Source organism: Molossus molossus, unplaced genomic scaffold (genome assembly GCF_014108415.1).
Source record: "Molossus molossus isolate mMolMol1 unplaced genomic scaffold, mMolMol1.p scaffold_m16_p_8, whole genome shotgun sequence".
Lineage (NCBI taxonomy): Eukaryota > Metazoa > Chordata > Mammalia > Chiroptera > Molossidae > Molossus > Molossus molossus.
The window spans coordinates 68,501,397-68,523,079 of NW_023425402.1; the positions used below are offsets into that span (position 1 = coordinate 68,501,397).

Consider the following 21,683-nt stretch of genomic DNA (forward strand, 5'->3'; position numbering starts at 1 on the left):
GCGCACACACACACACAAACACAGAGTTTTAAACTCTGGAATGAGACTAGTCTAGAGTCACCAGAATAAAGCAGGTACTAACCCATTATCTTGGAAGTAAATCACCAATCCCCTTTCCCCCCCAGCCCTGCCCTGAAATCAGTACTAGCCTGAAGCATTTCTCTCAAAAATAAATAAATAACTCACTTTATTATTTTTTAATTTTTTTTTCCCCTTTATTGATTATAGAGAGAGAGGAAGTGAGAGGGAGAGATAGAAACATTGACAAGAGAGAACACAGAATGGCTGCCTCCTGCATGTCTCCCCTGGGGATTTGGCCCACAACTTGGGCATGTGCCCACACTGGCTGGGCCTCACTTTATTATTAAATCTCCATATTTGAATGACTTTTACTTGCTAATAATTTCATTTAGTTTTTTTCAAAATTTCCATTTAGTTTTATAGAAAATGGAGCAAAATATCCAAAATTGAGTAGTTGCATGATTACCTAATTAATACAGAGTATATTTAGACTAAATCGAAACTTCTGCTGGAGTATACCTCTTCATTAAAACAACTAAAAAAAACCCGAAAACCTCATACAGAAAAGATAACCTTGTTGTCCTGTAGTTCTCTCATTAGGGAAAAATTTGAAGTGTGCCATATAAGGTGATCTTTGAGGATTAACCAGGGGATTTCATGACCTCAAACTAAACTTAAATAAAATCTTAGAAATTCATCCCCAATATCTGAGGCAAATGACAAACCTATGTTCTGGGGTGATAATACTAAAATGGAACAATTTGATAAATTAGATTAAGACTAAACATATTATAAACTTATATAACATTCACTCTACATTGAATCTTCTTGTGTCACAGAAGCATAAAAATGCAAAGCTATAATATGTTATGATAAAATTAAAGGAAACAAGAACTGTAAAATTAAGATAATTCATTTTCAGAATGTTCTAATCTTCAAAGAGTGATTTACTCTAATGTGATTTAGGCAGAAATCTGAGTAATTTAAACACTGGGCAAATGTACTTTGTAGATCACAGTGAGGTTGGTATAAATGAAGAAAGTGTTCAGTGCTTGTCCATTTCTTTTTTAGTTATAAAGGAATGGGCTGAGAGAGGTATGGCTACACTTTTCCATTCACAGAGTCAATGTTCAAAACACAATGATTAATCACTTCAGAAACAAACTTACTCAGAACCAGGAGAGGCAGTCAGAATTAGTGCAGGGGAACAAAGAAAATAAAGATGAAAGAAAAAAAATGGAGGGAGGCCATAATTAAGCACCTGTAGCCTATGTCCTCCATCACCGTATTCCCACAGTTGTTCCTCATTTCCCTGGATTCTTCAATTTAAAAAAATGTTTTGGTTGACAAATACATTACATAAAGAAATGTATACAAATTTAAAGTGAACAACTCACGAATTTTTTTGTATGTATACACCCATGTCACTTCCACTCATATGAAGATACAGAAAATTTCTGGGACACTGGAAGGCTCCCTTGTACCCTTTCCCAGTCAATACTTACCAAAGTTAACCACTATATATTAGTCTTTCCTATTTTTAAATGTCATCTAAATGGAACCATTTAATATTACTGTTATTTATCTGGTTTCTTTGCTCAATATTATGTCTGAGATTCATGTATGTTGTTCAGTATAGCACACTGAACAGTATTTCATTCTTTTTCATTGCTGCGTGGTATTCTGTTACAGATGCTTCCTCTGTACCCTTTGTACCCCTGTTCACTCTCTCCTCACTCCCCACCACAATTAAACAGTTATCTTTCTTTCCTCCAAATGCACATACCATTTATGTCTCATTTGGGTCTTATATGTGCCTATAGAACCAATGATAGATGCCCTACTGAATCCATATGTACGCGATACACACACACACACACATTGCGAACATGCTCTTTGTCCTCAACTAACTTATGTTTTATATATACATAAAATATAAAAGTACAAAAGCTCTCTGAGCACAGAGCATGCCCACAATGAACATAAGTTTTGACCCCTTACTAGCTATGAGGCTTTATAGACAAGTTACTTAACCACTGTGAACTTTAGTTACCTCATTCGGAATAATACCATACTATTTTGATGCCTACATACCCTACAAGTTTGTATCAAAATTTAAAAATGACAAGTCTGTAAAAGTGTCTTATAAACGACAAAACATAAGAATACAAGGGAGGATATTACTTTACCTCTTTACATAATCTTCACTGCCCATTACATTGTCTTAATCTTTAAAAGCATATAACATGCTTGCTTACTGATAGACTAAATTGATAACAGGAATATTAGAACCAGATTGTGACTTCCAAGGCTGTATCTCTGATCCAGATCTCTACCCCATATTTGGGACTTTCCTTTTTAAATCCCTGTTGGGTATTGTAACATAAATATCTGACTGATAACTCATGCTCTATATTCTTAAATCATCATTTTCCCATCTAAACATGATCTTAAACCATCTATGCCAGAACCCATGATAATCATTTTTGATACTACTTCTTCATCTTTGTACATCCAGCTTTTGTGGATTTACTCACTAAATTGTTTTTTGTTTTTCCCCTCACCCGGGGATATGCTTCATAATGATTTTAGAGAGGGGAGAGAGAGAGAGATTGATGTGAGAGAGAACCATCAATCAGTTGCCTCCTGTATGTACCCCGACTGAGTATTAAAGCCCATAACTCTGGCATGAGCTCTAACTGGGAATCTAATGCCTACCTTTCGGTGTACGGGATAATGCTCCAACCAACAGAGCCACACTGGCCAGGGCTAAATCGTTTTTTGAATCCCTACATCACTGCCAACTTTCATTTGAGGTGCCCCAATAATCTTCTCTCTGGTTTCCTACCTCTGGCCTTGTCCCCTTCTACACTGCTACCAGAGAGATAAATCTCAGGTAAACTGATGTTACTGCCTCCATCCCACCTTAGCCACCTGCTCCCACAATCATACTCCAAGATCTATTATTACCAATAATGGTACCCCTCCATAACCTCATGCATTCCATTCTCTGACCTCCCTTTCCTACTCCCTCTAATGTCCTGATCTCTCTTTGCTCCTTATATATCTAGCTCAAATTCCAGTCAATCATTTTTTTTTTATCCTCACCTGAGGACATTTTTGCATTTATTTTCAGCTAGAGCAAGAGGGAGAGAAGGAGGGAGAGAGAGAGAAACACTGATGTGAGAGAGACACACTGACTGGTTGCCACCCACGTGATCCCAAACAGGGCTGGGGATGAACTGCAACCGAGGTACGTGCCCTTAGCAGGAACTGAACCCAGGACTCTCTGGTCCGCAGGCTGACACTCTAACTGCTGAGCCAAACCGGCCAGGGATCCAGTCAATCATTATAATCACAATTGCACATACCATTCAGTTCTTTGCCCTCTCATGCTTCATTTATAATTAATTGATTAACTATTAAATTATAACAAATCCATCACCCTTTGCTTGTGAGTTATAGTCAAATCTAACCCTCTATTATTTTGCACATTATATCTGTGAATCTGAACATAGCTGGCAGTTCTTACTTTAATTTCCTGATGCAAATCTCAAATGGGCTCTCAATGCTGCCTAGTTTTTTATATTAGTTTTTAATTATCTACTCTCAAATTCTCCTAGATAACTATTTCATGCTCTTCTTCTTTTCTCAAATCCAAAAAAATTCCTCCACTACACTTACTCTCAGCTGAGAAAAGTGATTCCTATTTCACCAAGAAAATTGAAACAATCATAACAGAACTTCCACAGATTCTCATCGCCACATCTATTTACTTTCCAGCATCTGCATCCATATAATCTGCCTCTCTATTAAAATAGAGGAACCATCTATACTCTTTTTTGCTGTTGTTAATCCTCACCTGAGGATATTTTTCCACTGATTTTTAGAGAGTGGAAGTGGGGGAGGGAGAGAGAGAGAGAAACATCGATGTGAGAGAGACACATTGATTGGCTGCCTCCCGCACAACCCTGACCAGGGCTGGGGATGGAATCTGCAGCCCAGGTGTGTGCCCTTGACTGGGAATCAAACCCGAGACCCTTTGGTCCTCGGGCTGACACTCTAACCACTGAGCCAAACCGGCCAGGGTCAAATATTCTTACTTGATCTAAACCCAGGCCCAAATTTATGCATTAGAAATGGCACTTAATATTTGTTGAACCGAATCACATCTGTTTCTAACCTACTTGTCAAATTCTTAAAAGGCCTAGATTAAGCTGATATCCAGAAGGCCTCTAAATATAATTTTCTAGGGCAGAGTAATTTATTTTTTCATTCAAGCAGTCAACAAATGTATCATGAGCACTATGTAATAGTTGCTGTGTTCGTTACTGAGGACTCAAAGTCCAGAGGGAAGAGCAGTACTTCTATGTTAAAGTTAGCAAGAGAGGAAAAACTAGCATATTAAAAAACAAACAATTTTTTAAAAGCCAAACTAGGCATAGAAAAAAAAATGTCCATTCAACTGTAAACTATATTAAGGGGTGGGGGTGGGGGGTGCAACTACTGAGTAGATGTCGTAGAAAGAACAGGGATTTCACTTTTTTGGTTAATCCTCAGCTGAGGATATTTTTCCATTGATTTTCAGGTGGAAAGGGAAGGAGGGAGAGCAAGAGAGAAACATCGATGCGAGAGACACATTGATTGGTTGCCTCCTGCATACCCTTGAATGGGGCCGGGAATTGAACCTGCAACCCAGGTACATGTCCTTGACTGGGAATCGAACCTGAGACCCTTTGGTCTGCAGGCCACTGCTCTAACCGCTGAGCAAAATCAGCCAGGGCCACTTTTGTTTTTATATACTCTTTTGTATTTACTTTTGTAGAGTGGATATAAATGATTTTTATTTTTTAAAATGTTTTAAAATTGATTTGAGAGAGGAAGAGAAAGAGAGAAACATCGATGTGAGAGAGAAAGATCGATCTGCTTCCTCCCCACACAACCTGACTGGGAATTGAGCCTGCAACCTGGGCATATGCCCTTACTGGGAATCAAACCAGTGATCTTTCCATGCATTGGACTATGCTCAACCAACTGAGCCACACCAGTCAGGGTATATATAAACGATTTTTAATAAAAAGTATATTGTAAAAACAAACTATAAAGATTAAAAAAACAACAACAACAGTAACAGAAGTTTGAAACTGCTAAGGGTCATAAGGGAGATGCAGATATAAGAAATATATATATAAAAAGAAAGAGCCTCTGGAACTGCTTAAATCCAGAAAAAAACATTTTGAGATCCTCTAGTATAAAGAAAATTCTCAGGCCCAGCTTCTGTCCAAAGTCATAACCCTTACAGTTCCAGAACAACTTGAGATACAAGATAGTACTTCCCACAGGTTCATTCAGAATTTCATGGAAATTTCCAAATTGCCAGGAGTACTTTGGGTTAGTTAAAAAAAAAAAGAAGTGACAATCTAATTTACTGGCCTGTCTAGAAAGGGGGAAGAGAGTATAAATTATCAACTCATAACTTTCTCACAGTTGACGCCCATATTCAAATAAAGATCAGACATGCTATATATTCAGCCTAGAATTAAAGACTTTGACCCTGAATTTTCAGTAAGGACTAAAGAAAGCCCTTAACTTCAAATAATATTTACTCTCTAATTTTTTACTTTAAAGGAATAATAGATAATTGCTACAGCTGTCTTTTGGATCTTCATGAATGAAAGACTCCTGAAACTAAGATTCAGTAATTTGATTTTGTGTTTATATAGTTATGTGTTCATCCCAGACAGTATTAGAAACTATAGTTTGAAACATATAATGGAATATACAAACCAAATACACCACAGTTTCTGTACCTTTCATAATCTCTGCTATGTCACTAGAAATTATTTTGAAGTCATTGGGGATTCTTGTGCTGTCATAATTTTTTTTTTTTTTGGTCCGTGCCCCTAGTAGGAACCGAACCCGGGACTCTCTGGTCCACAGGCCAATGCTCCAACCACTGAGCAAAACTGGCCAGGGCTCTCATAATATTTTAAGAAGAAAACAGCTCTGGCCGGTTTTGCTCAGTGTTAGACTGTTGGCCTACGGTCCAGAGAGACCTGGATTTGGTTCCCGCTAAGGGCGCGTACCTCGGTTGCAGTTTGTCCCCGGCCCTGGTTGGGTTGCGCGGGTGGCAGCCTCTTGATGTGTCCCTTTCACGTCGATGTTTCTCTCTCTTCCTATCTCCCTCCTACTCTGTCTGAACAAAAAAAAAAGAAAACAGAAAAAAATTATCCTTAAGCAGATACATATATTACACATTTTCAAATTAAATGAAATGTGAGCATCAAACTTTAGGTTCATGGTACAAAGAGGAAATAAAAAAGAAAAATGGGAACACGTGAATTTAATATAAAGGATGTATTTCCTTATCTGAAAGAATTACTGTGATAATGCCCAAGAGTTACAGAGGGCATGCTTGGAAAGTCAAACATATTACCTAAATCTAGAAAAGCCAGGATGATCATAATCATAGTGAATAATAAGTGAGTAACAGAAAATCTATAAACAGAAAGTTTCAAAGAGAAGGAGTAATTGAAGAATAGAGCTTTCTTTTAAATATAAACATTTTATCTGATATTATCTAAAGTCCAAATCTGAGAATAGACCAATTTGCATTAGGTATTGTTTTTACATTTCAGTAAGAGAAATCGAGCAACTCTTCAAGGATGTTATATAATCTAGGAACCCATGATCTTACTTTTTTGGTGAAAATTATTTCTCTGAATGATTACAAATTAATGAGGCAGTTGTGGAAATCCAAGCTACCAAAAATCCTTACCTGGGCTCCCCCAAAGCCTCAATTAGGTGTTGCAATAAACTATTTCCAAGTATTATCTTTCCAATTTACCTTATTAGTCTGACCCTATTTTTAAATATCTTTAGTTCAAATAGTTCCTTCCTATGGCTAAACTAAATTTTTCTTATTGTAATAAATGAAAAAGGTCAACTAAATTCATCTGGTCTTAAGTGCAAAAATGATTTAAGTGCAAGAAATGATAAAATTAACTTCCGGTCAAGATGGCGGCGTAGGTAAATGCAGTATCGCGTCCTCCCACAACCACATCAAAGTTACAATTAAACTACAGAACAACCATCATTCAAAACCGCCTGAAATCAAGCTGAATGGAAGTCCTACAACTACGGAATTAAAGCAGCAGCCACATCCAGACTGGTAGGAGGGGCGGAAGCACAAGGGCCGGTGGCGAGATGGGCTGGTCCCACACCCAAGCGTGGTGAATAAAAATCAGGAGGACACCTCGCCTGGGAAGGTCCTTCCTGAGGACTGAGGGATCCCTGTCCCACACCAGGTGCCCCGCTCAGGGTTCCAGTGCCAGGAAGAGAAGTCCCCATAACTTCTGGCTGGAAAAACCAGCAGGAACTGAGGCTCAGGGAAGCTGAAGCGGTTGGAGCCCCAGGCAGCTCCATAAAGGGCCCGCGCATGGACTTATCGGACTCTCTCCCTCTAAGCTTGGGGGGGAGGCAGCTCGAGGGGCATCAGAGACATACAGGGAAGAACTGAGCTGTTTGGCACTGGAGCGAGGGCTGGAGAGGGGGCTTTCTCTGGGACAAACGTGCTGTCAGAGGCCTTTGTTCCATTGGTGAGCCCTTCCTTGGAGCGGCAGACAGCCGCCGTATCTGGGACTCCAGCAACCTGGCTCACACTGGTAGCCCTGCCCTGCCCCGCCCCACCCAACTTTCAGGCCCACCCAAGTTGTTGCCACTTGCTTAACCATAGGATTGGCCTGCCTTGGATCCTGCTTCAGGTTTTTCCTAAATTCTTTCAAACGACCAGCATCTGGTCTCAGCTAGCCCCATACCTCTCATTAAGTAATACACAGAAACACACACAGGGAGGCAGCCAAAATGAGGAAACAAAGAAACAGGTCCCAAATGAAAGAACAGAACAGAACCCCAAGAAAAGAACTAATAGAAATGGAGATAAGCAACCTAACAGATGCTGAGTTCAAAATACTGCTTAGAAGGATGCTCAATGAACTTAGTGAGGGCCTCAAGAGCATAAAAAAGGACCAGTCAGAAATTATGGATGCATAGTCAGAATTGAAGAAGGCATTAACTGAAATAAAGAATAATTTATACAGCTTCAATACTTGAGTACGTAAATCCAAGAAGCAAACCATCGATTTGGAATATAAGGAAGCAAAAAATGCCCAATCAGAACAGCAGAAAGAAAAAAGAATCCAAAAAAATGAGGATAGTGTAAGGAGCCTCTGGGACAACTTCAAGCGTGCCAACATTCGCATCTCGGGGGTGCCAGAAGAAGAGTGAGAACAAGAAATTGAAAACCTGTTTGGAACAATAATGGCAGAAAACTTTCCTAACTTGGTGAAGGAAACAGACATACAAGTTCAGGAAGCACAGAGAGTCCCAAACAAGATGAACCCCAAGAGGCCCACACCAAGACACATCATCATCAAAATGCAAAAGGTTCAAGACAAAGAGAGAATCTTAAAAGCAGCAAGAGAAAGGCAGCTAGTTACCTACAAGGGAGTTCCCATTAGGCTGTCAGCTGATTTCTCAAAAGAAACTTTGCAGGCCAGAAGGGAGTGGCAAGAAATATTCAGAGTGATGAAAAGCAAGAACCTACAACCAAGAGGACTCTATCCTGCAAAGCTGTCATTTAGAATTGATGGCCATATAAAGAGTTTCCTAGACAAGAAAAAGTTATAGGAGCTCATCACCACCAAACCGTTATTATATGAAATGATGAAGGGTCTTTTTGAAGAAAAAGATAAAATATATGAACAAACAAAATGGCAATGAATACATATCTATCAACAATGGAATCTACAAACAAAATGAACAGGTAGAACAGAAACATTCTCATAGATACAGAGAACATTTTGTTCTTTGCCAGATGGGAGGGGGGTTGGGGGAATGGGTGAAAAAGGTGAAGGGATTAAGAAGTACAAATTGGTTGCTAGACTGACAAACCTCAAAGGGAAAGGGGTTGGGGGTTGGAGGGTGGGAAGAAATAAATCAAAGAACTTCTATGCATAACCAATGGACACAGACAATAGTATGGGAAAAGGCGGGAGGGGGGCGGGAGTGGGGAGTAGGGGGTCAATGGGGGAAAAATGTGCAACATCTGTAATACATTTTACATTCAACAATAAAGATTAAAAAAAAAAAAAGAAATGATTAAATTATACAACAGTCAAGATATTATTTTATGATACCTATAGATTTTCTAGCTACTGCTACCTTACACACAAATAAAAAAATTAAAATTCATCAATATCATTAAAGTTAAATACTTGTACAGCTCTGTATTTTAAAAAGTAGTTATTTTTGTAACTTAAGTATAATACAAATAATTCACAAAGACACATGTGTTATATAGTAAGTTACACAAATACTCTATAGTGATTAAAATCGTTATATTGAGCTAATCTCTTATTTCCATACAACATTTTAGCTAAAGCATGTCACCTCATTTCTCATGATTCTCCAAAGATTTAGTGTAATCCGGCCAACAATATTTATCTCGCTCATTGTATCTGATCCATAGTCGTCTCTCTCAGCTGCAAATCTGTTCTCAATCTTGTCATCTGTAGAAATGAAGACTATGTCAGGACTCATAAAATCCAAATCTCCAAGCAAATTGTCAAAGAAAATGAGAATAAAAATTACATATGAAGATTTAAGTAAAATATAATTCACAATCTATTTTGTTTAGATTTAGAGATCATTATTTTAACTAATAAAATAAATTTTCTTTCCTCTTTAAGTTATAAAAGAATTTTGTGAAATAAATGTATTTATTTATTTGAATATTTTTTCTTCTTAGTTGATTTTTTAGAGAGAGAAGAAGGGAGAGGGAGAGAGAGCTAGAAACATCAATGAGAGAGAACATTGACTAGCTGCCTCTTACATGCCCCCCATGGGGATTGGGCCCAGAACCTGGGCATGTGCCCTGACTGGGAACTGAACTGGGGACCTCTTGGTGCACAGGTCGACATTCAACCACTGAGCACACTGGTCAGGCTCTCTATTGATTTTAGAGAGAGAGGAAGAGAGAAGGAGAGAGAGATCAAAACATCAATGAGAGAGAACATCGACTGGCCACCCCCTGCATGCCCCTGACTGGGGATTGGGCCCACAACCTGGGCATGTGCCCTGGCTGGGACTCGAACTGGTGACCTATTGGTACATGGGTTGACACTCGACCAGTGAGCCACACCAGCCAGGAGAAATAAATATACTTAAAAACTATATATATTTTAATACATACACACATTTTAAAAATAAATCCTTTTCTCTTTACATTTGGTAATTTCTTTTTTTTTTTCTTTTCCCTCACCCGAGGACATTTTTCCATTTTTTGTTCAGGTAGAGTGGCAGGGAGAGAGAGGAACAGAGAGAGAGAGAGAGAAACATCGATGTGAAAGGAACACATCGAGTGGCTGCCACCTGCACAACCGACCAGGGCCGGGGACAAACTGCAACCGAGGTACGCGCCCCTAGCGGGAACCGAACCCGGGTCTCTCAGGACCGCAGGCCGACGCTCTAACCGCTGAGCCAAACCGGCCAGGGCACATTTGGTAATTTCTGATGCTATTTTTATGAATACCTAAGGCTACAGCATTTGTTTGGTGCTATAGAATGGGAGATGTCTATTGTTAAACCAGTCATTTTTTGAAAAAAATAAAAAGGTAGTTTTTAATCCATACAATTCTCTGAAAATTTGTTGACACCAATTAATGATGTTCATATTCAGGATGAAATTCTCTTAACTATATATGGAGATGAAGAGTTCCTCTTATAGCAAATTGAGTTCTGAGTCTAGTTTCTTAAGTGATGATTTTACTAGAATAGAAATTACAATGTATTTCTCTTATACAACACTGGGCATATACACATGTTGTTGATTAGCGGTTCTGGAATAATAAATATATTTACCATATAGTGAAAGGCTATTATGTTCTAAGAACTTTACTAACATTATTTTATTTTAATACAACTTTATTATGTTAGTATAATACTTCTAAATAGTATAATTTTTATTTTGCATGGTAGCGAATTGGACTCAGAAATGTTTTATCTTGCCCTAGGTCATGGAGTAACAGAACCAGTATGCTACACCAGGGTTAACTAATTCCAAAGACCATGTACACATACTTCTCCACTCTCTTTCTTTTTTTGTTAATCCTCACCGGAGGATATTTTTTTCACTGAATTTTACAGAGAGTGGGGGGAGGGGGAGGGAGGGAGGAAGAGAGAGACAGAGAGAGAAAGAAACATTGATGTGAGAGACACATTGATTGGTTGCCTCCTGCACAACCTGACCAAGGCCAGGGACTGAACCTGCTACCCAGGAGCCTTGACGGGGAATCAAACCAGAGATCCTTCGGTGCTCAGGCTGACGCTCTATCCACTGAACCACAATGGCCAGGTCTTCTTCCATTTTAAAGACATAATGTTTGAAAGCTTTTTTTTTTTTTTCATTTAACAAACACTTATATAATGTTTTACTACATTCTCATGTTTTAAGTACTTCACAGTTGCCCTGAGATAAATTCTATTATCATCCTCGTTTTACAGGTGAGCAAACTGAGTTATGATAGGTTAAGAAACTTGCTTGACATCACATATTTAGTCAGCAGTATAGTCAGGATTTTGACTCATGCAGTCTTTCTCCAGAATCTATATTCTTTACTATCCTGCCTCCCTCATTAGGCCCTTTCCATTGTACCATGTGGCCTCATAAAAATGGTTTCAGCAGTGATTTTATTTATTTATTTTAATCCTCACCCGAGGATATTCTTCTATTTATCTTCAGATGGAGTGGGAGAGGGAGAGAGAGAGAGAAACATCAACGTGAGAGGGGATACATCGACTGGTTGCCTCCCACACAACCCTGACCAGAGCCGGGGACAAACCACAACTGAGGTATGTGCCCCTTGGCCAGAATCAAAACCACGACTCATTGGTCTTCGGGCTGACGCTATATTGGCTGAGCCAAACTGGCCAGGGCTCAGCAGTGATTTTATTTTATTATTATTATTTTTCATCCTCATTCGACATTTTTGCTTTTATCATCAGATAAGAGTGGGAAGGAGGGAGGAAGAGAGAGAGAGAGAAACATCAATGTAAGAGAGACACATTGAGTGGTTACCACCCACACGACCCCAACCGGGGCCGGAGACAAACTGCAACTGAAGTATGTGCCCTTGGCAAGAACCGAACTCGGGACTCTCTGGTCTGCAGGCTGATGCTCTAACCGCTGAGCCAAACCGGCCAGGGCTCAGCAGTGATTTTAAAAGAACACAAACTTTCAGCCCTGGCCAGTTTGGCTCAGCAGTGACAGCGTCAGCTGTGGACCAAAGAGTCGCGGGTTCGGTTCTGGTCAAGAGCACATAGCTCTGTTGTGGTTTGTTCCCTAGCCTTGGTAAGGGTAATGCAGGAAGCAACCAACTGATGTCTCTCTCTTACATTGATGTTTCTCTCTCTCTCTCTCTCTCTCTCTCCCTCCCTCCCTCCCACTCTATCTGACGATAAATGGAAAAACATCCTTGGGTGAGGATTAAATAAAAAACAAAGGAACACAGGCTTTCATTCACTCTTCTAATCTGAAGCCATGTCTTACCTGTTACAACTAACCTAATTAATAAGGGCACCTGGGCACTCATGCTTCCTCTCCTAAAACCTATCCCAAATGAAATGTTGAAAAAAATGTATACACCACTATTCCTATTACTTGATACAGAAGCTACAAAATAATTCATGCAATGAAAAACTAAAAGTATCTCTGCCTTTTTATTTCAAAGCTTTTTGCAAAGCTCAAAAATATTTACTGTCCTTGAATCTTTTTTTTTTTAATCCTTACCCAAGGACACTTTTGCATTTATCTTCAGATAGAGTGGGAAGGAGAGAGAGAAGGAGGGAGGGAGAGGGAGAAACATCGATGTGAGAGAGACACATCGAATGGCTGCCACCCACACTACCCCAACTGGGGCTGGGGACAAACTGCAGCCAAGGCACATGCCCTTAGCAGGAACCGAACCCGGGACACTGGTCCATGGGGCTGACACTCTAACCGCTGAGCCAAACTGGCCAGGGCAGTCCTTGAATCTTTTAATGTTTTTTTTTTTTTTTAGAGAGAGGAAGGGAGAAATAGAAACATCGATGAGAGAGAGAAGCATCAACAGATCAGCTGCCTCCTGCATGACCCCTACCAGGGATTAAGCCACAATCAGGCATGTGACCTGACTGGGAATCAAACCAGCAACCTCTTGGTGCATAGGTCAATGCTCAACAACTGAGCCACACCAGCTAGGCCTGTCCTTGAATCTTTTAGCTTCAACTTTTCCCTTTTATAACTAGTTTTTTTTGTTTGTTTGTTTGTTTTTTTTTAATCCTCACCCGAGGACATTTTTCCATTTTTTGTACAGACAGAGTGGGAGGGAGAGAGAGGAAGAGAGAGAGAGAGAAACATCGATGTGAAAGGGACACATCGAGTGGCTGCCACCCGCACGACCAACCAGGGCCGGGGACAAACTGCAACCGAGGTACATGCCCCTAGCGGGAACCGAACCCGGGTCTCTCTGGACCGCAGGCCGACGCTCTAACCGCTGAGCCAAACCGGCCAGGGCTATAACTAGTTTTGATATGACTCTCATTATTGCCCTCCTGTTTAATCAGAATCAGACTTTTTAGGGAGCAACCTAAAACACAGAACCAAACAAATAAAATTATGGTACATCAAGTAAAAAAAAAAGTTATGTTTTGCCCTGACCAGGTGACTCAGTTGGTTGGAACATTGTCCCATGCACCAAAGGTTGCAGGTTCAATTCCTGGTCAGGGCACATAACTAGGTTGTGGGTTCAAACCCCAGCCAGGGCGGGTACAGGAGGCAACTGATCGATATTTCTCTCTCTCTCAAAAAAATCAATGAAAATATCTTCTCAGGTCAGGATTAAAAAAAAAAAAGTTGTTCTTCATAATGATTATGAAAACTATCTCATAATATGGAAGAATACGATAAAATGTTGAATGAAGGAAGCATAATGAAAATGGGATATATGTATGATTAAAGTTATAGTGTATATAAAAATAAAAACCTATATATGTATATGAAAAATAACTAAAAGGAAAAAAAATGGTGTGTGTGTGTGTATGTGAGATTAGGGTATTTTTTTCTTTTATTTTTCTTGATTTTTTAAAATTTTCTCTAATGAAGTTATGATATATCTAGAACTTAACATTTAATATTAAAAATTAGGCTAGGACAATAGTACTTTTAAACATCTTGCCTTGATTTTACTTTGTAATTTGCTCTGTAGTTGATCTGCAAAACATTCACAATGCTACATACCTGGCACCCGAGAGATCATCTGACATAAGTCAACACTTAAGGCAGCAGCCCTTTGTAAGAGGTAACCCCAGGAATGCATCTGAATCTCATATCCTAGCAGAATATCAGGATCATACCTAAAGGAATGAAAAAAAATTAAAGATGGACCACACATTTAAACCTTTAACCAGAAGAATTATTTCTTCATGATATAAAGTATAAAAATAAAAATCTATATTTTATAATTTTTCTCGAATGGGAAGGAATGATACAGTGGTACATACAGAATTTCTATACAGGAAGGAATGGGGCAACTAGAGCTCTTGATCTGAAGCTACTTTTATAAAGTACCAGTTTTTACTTTGTGTATTTTTTCATATGACTTGGGAAAGAAGTTGATAGACATTGGGTGGGAGGGAAGAATTACCGCTGAAATATATGAGTGAGGGTATGATTGAGAACATAATGCAGTAGGGGCAGGGAGAAGTGTGAAGGCATGTGTGGATACTATGTTTTGAAAAGATTTTCCCTAATCATTCTGCTGACCTCTACACCTCTCTGACCTATGCTGTCCTTAAATAGTTTTAATGCTGAGAAAGAAAATTAAAATGTCTCCCACTTCTCACTTAATTTTATTTTATTTACTTATTTTATCCTTACCCGAGGACATTTTTCCATTTTTTGTTCAGACAGAGTGGGAGTGAGAGAGACGAGAGAGAGAGAGAGAGAGAGAGAGAGAGATCAATGTGAAAGGGACACATTGAGTAGTTGCCACCTGCACAACCCAACCAGGGCCGGGGACAAACTGCAACCAAGGTACGTGCCCTTAGTGGGAACCAAACCCGGGTCTCTCTGGACTGCAGGCTGATGCTCTAACTGCTGAGCCAATCCGGCCAGGGCTCTCACTTAATTTTAGTAATAACTTGGTCCATACATGAAACAAGGCCTCAGTAATGACAAGTTTGTTCTCTAAACTTAAGAGGAAAGTGACTCAGATTAATGGAAGACTAAAATAGTAATAGGAGATTAATGTGGGGAAGATAAGTATTAGAAACTAGGAGAAAATGTGCTCATTGTGGTCATAGAGTTGCACTGGTAAACTGAACTGACAATCTGCATCCAACTCAGGGGCCTCGGTGTGGCTTCTCTTACAACTTGCCATGGTGACCACCATGGAAAACTGTGTGGGGAAGAGGAATGGGTAACAGTCATAAACTGAAAGCAAAAACTACAATAATGATATTCAATTAGAAGCTCCAAATTACTCTAATTACTTAATTGTTCATAAAAGCCAAAAAAAACAAGTGAAAGGTCACAAAAATTTATAAAATTGAGTTTCACATAACTGCTTATAAAGTCACTGAATTGAGGGACGTGCAGCCTGTCCAGACTACATCACTTAACACCCGAAGTATCGTCCAATGCCTGCAGTACTGAATCAAACTAATTTACTGGTGGAAGCTATATATGGCTACTCTGCAAGTCTGTGGTCTAACACTGGATTGTGAGCAGATCACCAGATATATTTTTAGAACTGGTTTGCCCATCAATGAGAGAGAACATCGGCTGCCTGCCTCCTGTATGCCCCGACAGGGGATTGGGCCCACAACCCAGGCATATGTCCTGACCGGGAATCGAACCGATGACCTCTTGGTGCTCGGGCCGACACCCAACCACTGAGCCACACCAGCTAGGCTCACCCCCCCCCCCTTTTTTTAACACCTTAAGTGTCCTAGCCCTATTATTGGAATTCCAAATTTTAAGAAAGGAAAAATTCACTTAATTCCACTGCCCTGACAGATCGTACTTTTCAGCCCTTGTTCAGGTGCATTTTCTGTCGGTCATAATAATAGTTCTTACTTTTTTGCATGTGTTTACTCATGAGGATTCATGTTTGTTTTCTTCATAGTTAACATAAACAAAAAGTTTTTTTATCCTCACCCGAGGACACTTTCTTTATTTTTTGTTCAGATAGAGTGGGAGGGAGAGAGAGAGAGAAACATCGACATGAAAGGGACACATCGAGTGCCACCAGCACAATCCAACCAGGGCCGGGGACAAACTGCAACGGAGGTACATGCCCTTAGCGGGAACTGAACCCAGGACTCTCTGGACCGCAGGCCGACGCTATAACCACTGAACCAAATGGGCCAGGGCTAAACAAAAATTTATAACTGTCATATAGTGTTTATGAATCATCCCCATTTATGTTGTTTTACTTTTTTGCTAGATAATACTTTGTTCATCTTCTTTTTGCCTATAGCTTTTTCCTTCTCTTCTGGAACGTTATTTCAACAACTAGAAAAGTACAGACACTAATTTTCCCAAACTGCTGTAGACCTGGCAAAGAGGGAGACTAACATTTCTCATATACTTATCTATTCTGTGCCAGGCCATGGACTGGCGCTTTACAAACATTCTGTTTCATTTATTCCTTAAAGCAACCCTGTTGTCTATATTTTGTGGTGGAGAAAACTGAGTCTAGAAAGTTTGTTGTTTAGCCTGCCATTCCAAAGTTTGTTGTTTAGCCTGCCATTCCAGAGCCAAGATTTCATTCCAGGTCTGTCTGAATGCACTTTGCTCTTTCTCCCCCATTGCTGTGAAGGACCAGATAATAGTATGATGGTTACCAGAGGGAAGGGGGATGGGAAGAAAAGGGTAAATGGGGCAAAATGTATGGTGACAGAAGATGATCTGACTTTGGGTAATGGGCACACATTACCATATACAGATTATGTATCCTAGAAATGCACACTTAAAACCTATATAATCTTATTAATCAATGTCACAATAAATTTAATTTAAAAACAAAATTAAAGAAGAAAAATAACACAAACTAGTTTACAGTTTCCCCTTCCACTTAACCCTCCCCACTTCACGTAAATGGTGAGACAGCCTCTTTCTATGGATGACCTGTTTCTGACCAGCCAACTGAAGGAAAATGTTCCTCTCCCCTCACTAGAGCCCAGACACAGATCCCTTTTTGAAAGGTGGCAGGCAGCAGCCTAAGAAAGCTAAAGCCATCACCTCACTAAACTGGCCTCAGTCCTAGCTTCTGCCCTCTCCACCTTTCCCTACAGGGAGCCACAGTGCCAAACATCTGGAGATATCAGACAGTGTTTTCCAATGAGAACTCAGGCTGAGTCCTCTGGCCCTCAGAGAGCCAACAATGAAGTTAAATAGGTGACCACAGTATAAAACCAGCTCCGATATAGATGACTAAGTAAATTAGAAACTCAACTTCTCCCCAATAAATAGTTTCCCAACAGAAGAATGTCTAATAGAAGGGGAACCTCAAATCACTTTATTTAGAGAAGCCCTGGAAACCCAGTGGTGGTACACACCTGCAAAGCAAGACAGTCACTAGTCAAAAGGTCCAATAATTCTCTACAGGATTATTTCCTAAGAGTATGTTGTTTGGTCATGCCACACTAGTCATTAGCCTCAACTGTCCTTCCCTCCACATTTTTAAGGGGATGGGTGGTGTTTGCTTAATGTCTTGTATATAATGTTTATATAATTTATTACATTTAAAATATTATAAAAACTTTGGTTCATACAAGTTAAACTACAGGCATACTTTGAGGTATTGCAGGTTTGGTTCCAGATCACTACAATAAAGCAAGCATCCCAATAAAGTAAGCAAATAGAAATCTTTGCCTTCAATTTGTAAAAAAATACAGCAACTATGAAGCACAATAAAGTACGATATAATAAAGTGAGGTATGCCTGTATATATTTTGGGGTAACAGAAGTTCAAAAAGAAGGGGAAAGATGGGAGACTTAAAACAAAGATAGCACCCTGGCCGGTTTGGCTCAGCGGTTAGAGTGTTGGCCCGCAGACCAAAGAGATGCAGGTTTGATTCCGGTCAAGGGCACATACCTCGATTGAGATTCGGTCCCTAGCCCTGGTCAGGGTTATGCAGGAGGGCAACTGGTAGATGTGTGTCTCTCACATCGATGTCTCTCTCTCTCCCCCACTCCCATTCTGACTGAAAATAAATGGAAAAAGTATCTTGGGGTGAGGATTTAAAAAAAAAAGAAAAGATAGCTTTATTTCTGACAGTGGACATGAAGTAACAGCTGACTGACTTAAGTACCACGTGCTTACAAAGGCAGTGCTTTAGGGAAGCTAGCAGAGCAGGGCCAAAACAGGCCCAAAAGAGCACTGCAGGTTATGGAACTAACGAACTGCAAGTGCCTTGGAAGAACTGGGCGGAAACAGTTCACAATATTTATCATCCACTGCTGCTGCAGTTACTATGCCCTATGATGACTGCATGATTGCATGATTGCAGACACGCAGTCAGCAACTGCCCCTGTCTGTGATGATTGTGATTCCCTGCCCTTCCTCTTCAGATACGTATCAAACTCAAAAGAGGGCCCTGGCCAGTTTGGCTCAGCGGTTAGAGCGTCGGCCTGCGGTCCGGAGAGACCCGGGTTCGGTTCCTGCTAGGGGCACGTATTTCGGTTGCAGTTTGTCCCCGGCCCTGGTTGGTCGTGCGGGTGGCAGCCACTCGATGTGTCCCTTCACGTCGATGTTTCTCACTCTCTCTCCCTTCCTCTCTCTCCCTCCCACTCTATCTGTATAAAAAATGGAAAAATATCCTCGGGTGAGGATAAAAAAAAAAAAAAAAAAAAAACTCAAAAGAGGGGTAGACAACAGGCAGGCATGGACCCTCACTTTGTCTCTAGAATAAACTCTTTTGGCTGGAGCAGGGGACTTGTATCTTTTACGTTTACATGGTACATCCAAAAACAGAGCAATAAATGCTACGTAATATTTTCAGTGCTTTGGAACACAGAATGATTTCTGCAGTTTCCTACTTTTCAACAGGTATACTGAGTTCAGAGCACTTTCACTCTCTTGCTATTCATTCCAGAGATTAGCAGCGTCAGTTTGTTGCTGCTCATTTGCTTCCAGTTTAATTTCTAGGATTATATCCAGTCAACATTTAAAATGCTATTCCAGCCCTGGCCAGTTTGGCTCAGCGGTTAGAGCCTGCGGTCCAGAGAGAGCCGGGTTTGGTTCCCGCTAAGGGCGTGTACCTCGGTTGCAGTTTGTCCCTGGCCCTGGTTGGATTGTGCGGGTGGCAGCCACTCAACGTGTCCCTTTCATGTCGATGTTTCTCTTCCTCTCTAATCCTCTCTCTCCCTCTTCCTCTCTCTCCCTCCCGTTCTATCTGAAAAATAAAAAAATGTCCTGGGGTGAGGATAAAAATTAAATAAATATAATAAAATAAAATGCTATTTCATAACTCTAAAAGAGCATTCTGCTTAAATAAATATACTTCTTTTATTGAGTGTACTGGGATGACATTGGTTAATAAAATTACATAGGTTTCAGGTATACTGAATATATTTTTTAAAGGGTAAACTCAAAGAAAAAAGCCTGGCTCCTTTAAAAATCATTTGAAAGGGAGTAGAAAGTCTGTTAGATTGGTTAATGGGTAATCTCAAAATTTGTTGCAAATCAAAACTTCACACTACCCTTTGACTTCAAAGTAAAATGAACAGATCATCTGATAGAATGAGGATTTGGTTTGTTGTTTTTTTTAATCCTCACTCGTGGATATTTTTCTATTTATCTTCAGAATGAACACATGTTCAGGCTGTCTTGTGATTTTAATGTGTTCAGGAAGAAAGGGACCACACCCCTGTAGGAGGATAGACCAGAAAGTGGAAGGTCTCAGCGCTCTGGATTAAGGCAACCGGCACAGCAGAGAACACTTTTGTGGACTGGGAGTTGGAAGGCCTAGCCAGAGTAGGAAAACAGATTGTCTTTGGAGTCAAATTATAAGTTCTACTCCTTAATATTTCTAGATCTTGGACATCAGTTTGCTGATCGTAAATACTGCACACTGGTTCACAATACTACTCCCTTGGAGGTATCTTTCCAATATAGTTGTACCCAATAATTACCTTTTAAAAATTATTTATTAACTTTATTTTTATTGTTGATCTATTACAGAAGTCCTCATTTTAATTCTTTTTTATAATATTTTTTTCCTTATTGATTTTTGGAGAGAGAGGAAGAGAGAGAGAGAGATAGAAACATCGAAGAGAGAGAACATCGATTGGCTATCTCCTGCATGCCCCCCACTGGAGATTTGGCCCACAACCTGGGCATGTGCCCTGACTGGGAATCAAACCGGCGACCTCTTGGATGCATGGGTTGATGCTCAACCACTGAGCCACACTGGCTGGGCTGCATCTATATTTAATCAAATTTATATTTAGCATCCAGCACTGTACATTATACACAAGGTTAACATTTAAGTATTAATCAGGCTAAGAGAATCATGTGCATTCTCATATCTATTACCCATTTACAGATGAGGAAACTAAAGCTTCGAGTCATACATTTAACTTACTCACGACAGAAATACAGAGCCAGCTGACTCCAAAGCCTATGCTCTTAACAAAGCCTGTGTTGAGTAGGTACTCAACAAACGGGGTGTAAGAATGAAATAAGCTTTTAGGGGGTTGTTTGGACTAATATAGAGAACATTACGGAATTCAAATATTGATATTTAAGCATTTTCTTCTCTTTATAATAATCATATGATCTTTTTAGAGTAAGGGCCAAATGCTAGTTTTATTTTATTTACCAGATTTTTTTTAAATGACTAATATAACTCATGTTATAGACATTTAAGAAAGTACAACACTTGCAAATGACTGACACAATTATCCACATTGGCAGGTAATTTTGTTGTTGGGAATATACCTAACAAGGAGAAGACAAGCATACAGAGCCCAGGGACATTACTGCATTTGTGCTGGCATACAAAACAGTAGTGACAGAAACTGTTATATTTTCCTTTTGCTAAGCTGCTTGAAGAAATAAGTGTGGGCATGAAAGCATCTGACGTGTTGATGACAACCCCTGTGAGAAGATAAAAGTTAGGACTGACAATGGCAAGACTCACTCAAATGGATGGGAATCCATCCAGCCACCAGTTCCATAAATACTAAAAATCCACCCTTTTTTCCTCCCTTAAGTAGTGGGTAGTAGTATAATTTTTGATACTCTGATATATAATTTAATTTTGTTTTGTTGAAAACATTTTCTGGTTTTCCAATTTTCAAAATGGTTTACATTAACCTATTTTGGATTCAATCACATGTTGAGTGCACAGAATATCATCTTGATATTTAATGCAGAATATCATCTGTTTTATAGGCTTTGCAAGAATTCAACTATAAAGTTCAACTAAATTTTACAAGAGTTCAGCTATAGAAAGGACTGAGTATAACAACATGCTCAAGGACAGCTTTTATCCACACACCAGGATTAAACGAGTGTTCTCTAGTCTGATTTAGGCATTTAAAAAGCTAACGCTGG

The 21,683-nt window shown here is 39.7% G+C and overlaps 1 protein-coding gene across 17 annotated transcripts in view; it reads right to left on the reverse strand.

Annotated features, from left to right (window-relative positions):
* Window positions 1-21,683, reverse strand: part of REV3L (REV3 like, DNA directed polymerase zeta catalytic subunit) — a 178,597-nt gene that overhangs the window by 40,900 nt on the left and 116,014 nt on the right. For all 17 annotated transcript variants that reach the window (XR_004957532.1, XR_004957531.1, XM_036247699.1 and 14 more), the window contains 2 exons: window positions 14,357-14,472; window positions 9,472-9,590 (listed from right to left, as the gene is read on the reverse strand). Coding sequence is in view for 15 of the 17 variants with exons in the window: in XM_036247699.1 (XP_036103592.1) it covers window positions 9,472-9,590; window positions 14,357-14,472 (235 nt within the window). In the remaining 2 variants the exon portion in view is untranslated. The remainder of the gene's footprint in view (window positions 1-9,471; window positions 9,591-14,356; window positions 14,473-21,683) is intronic.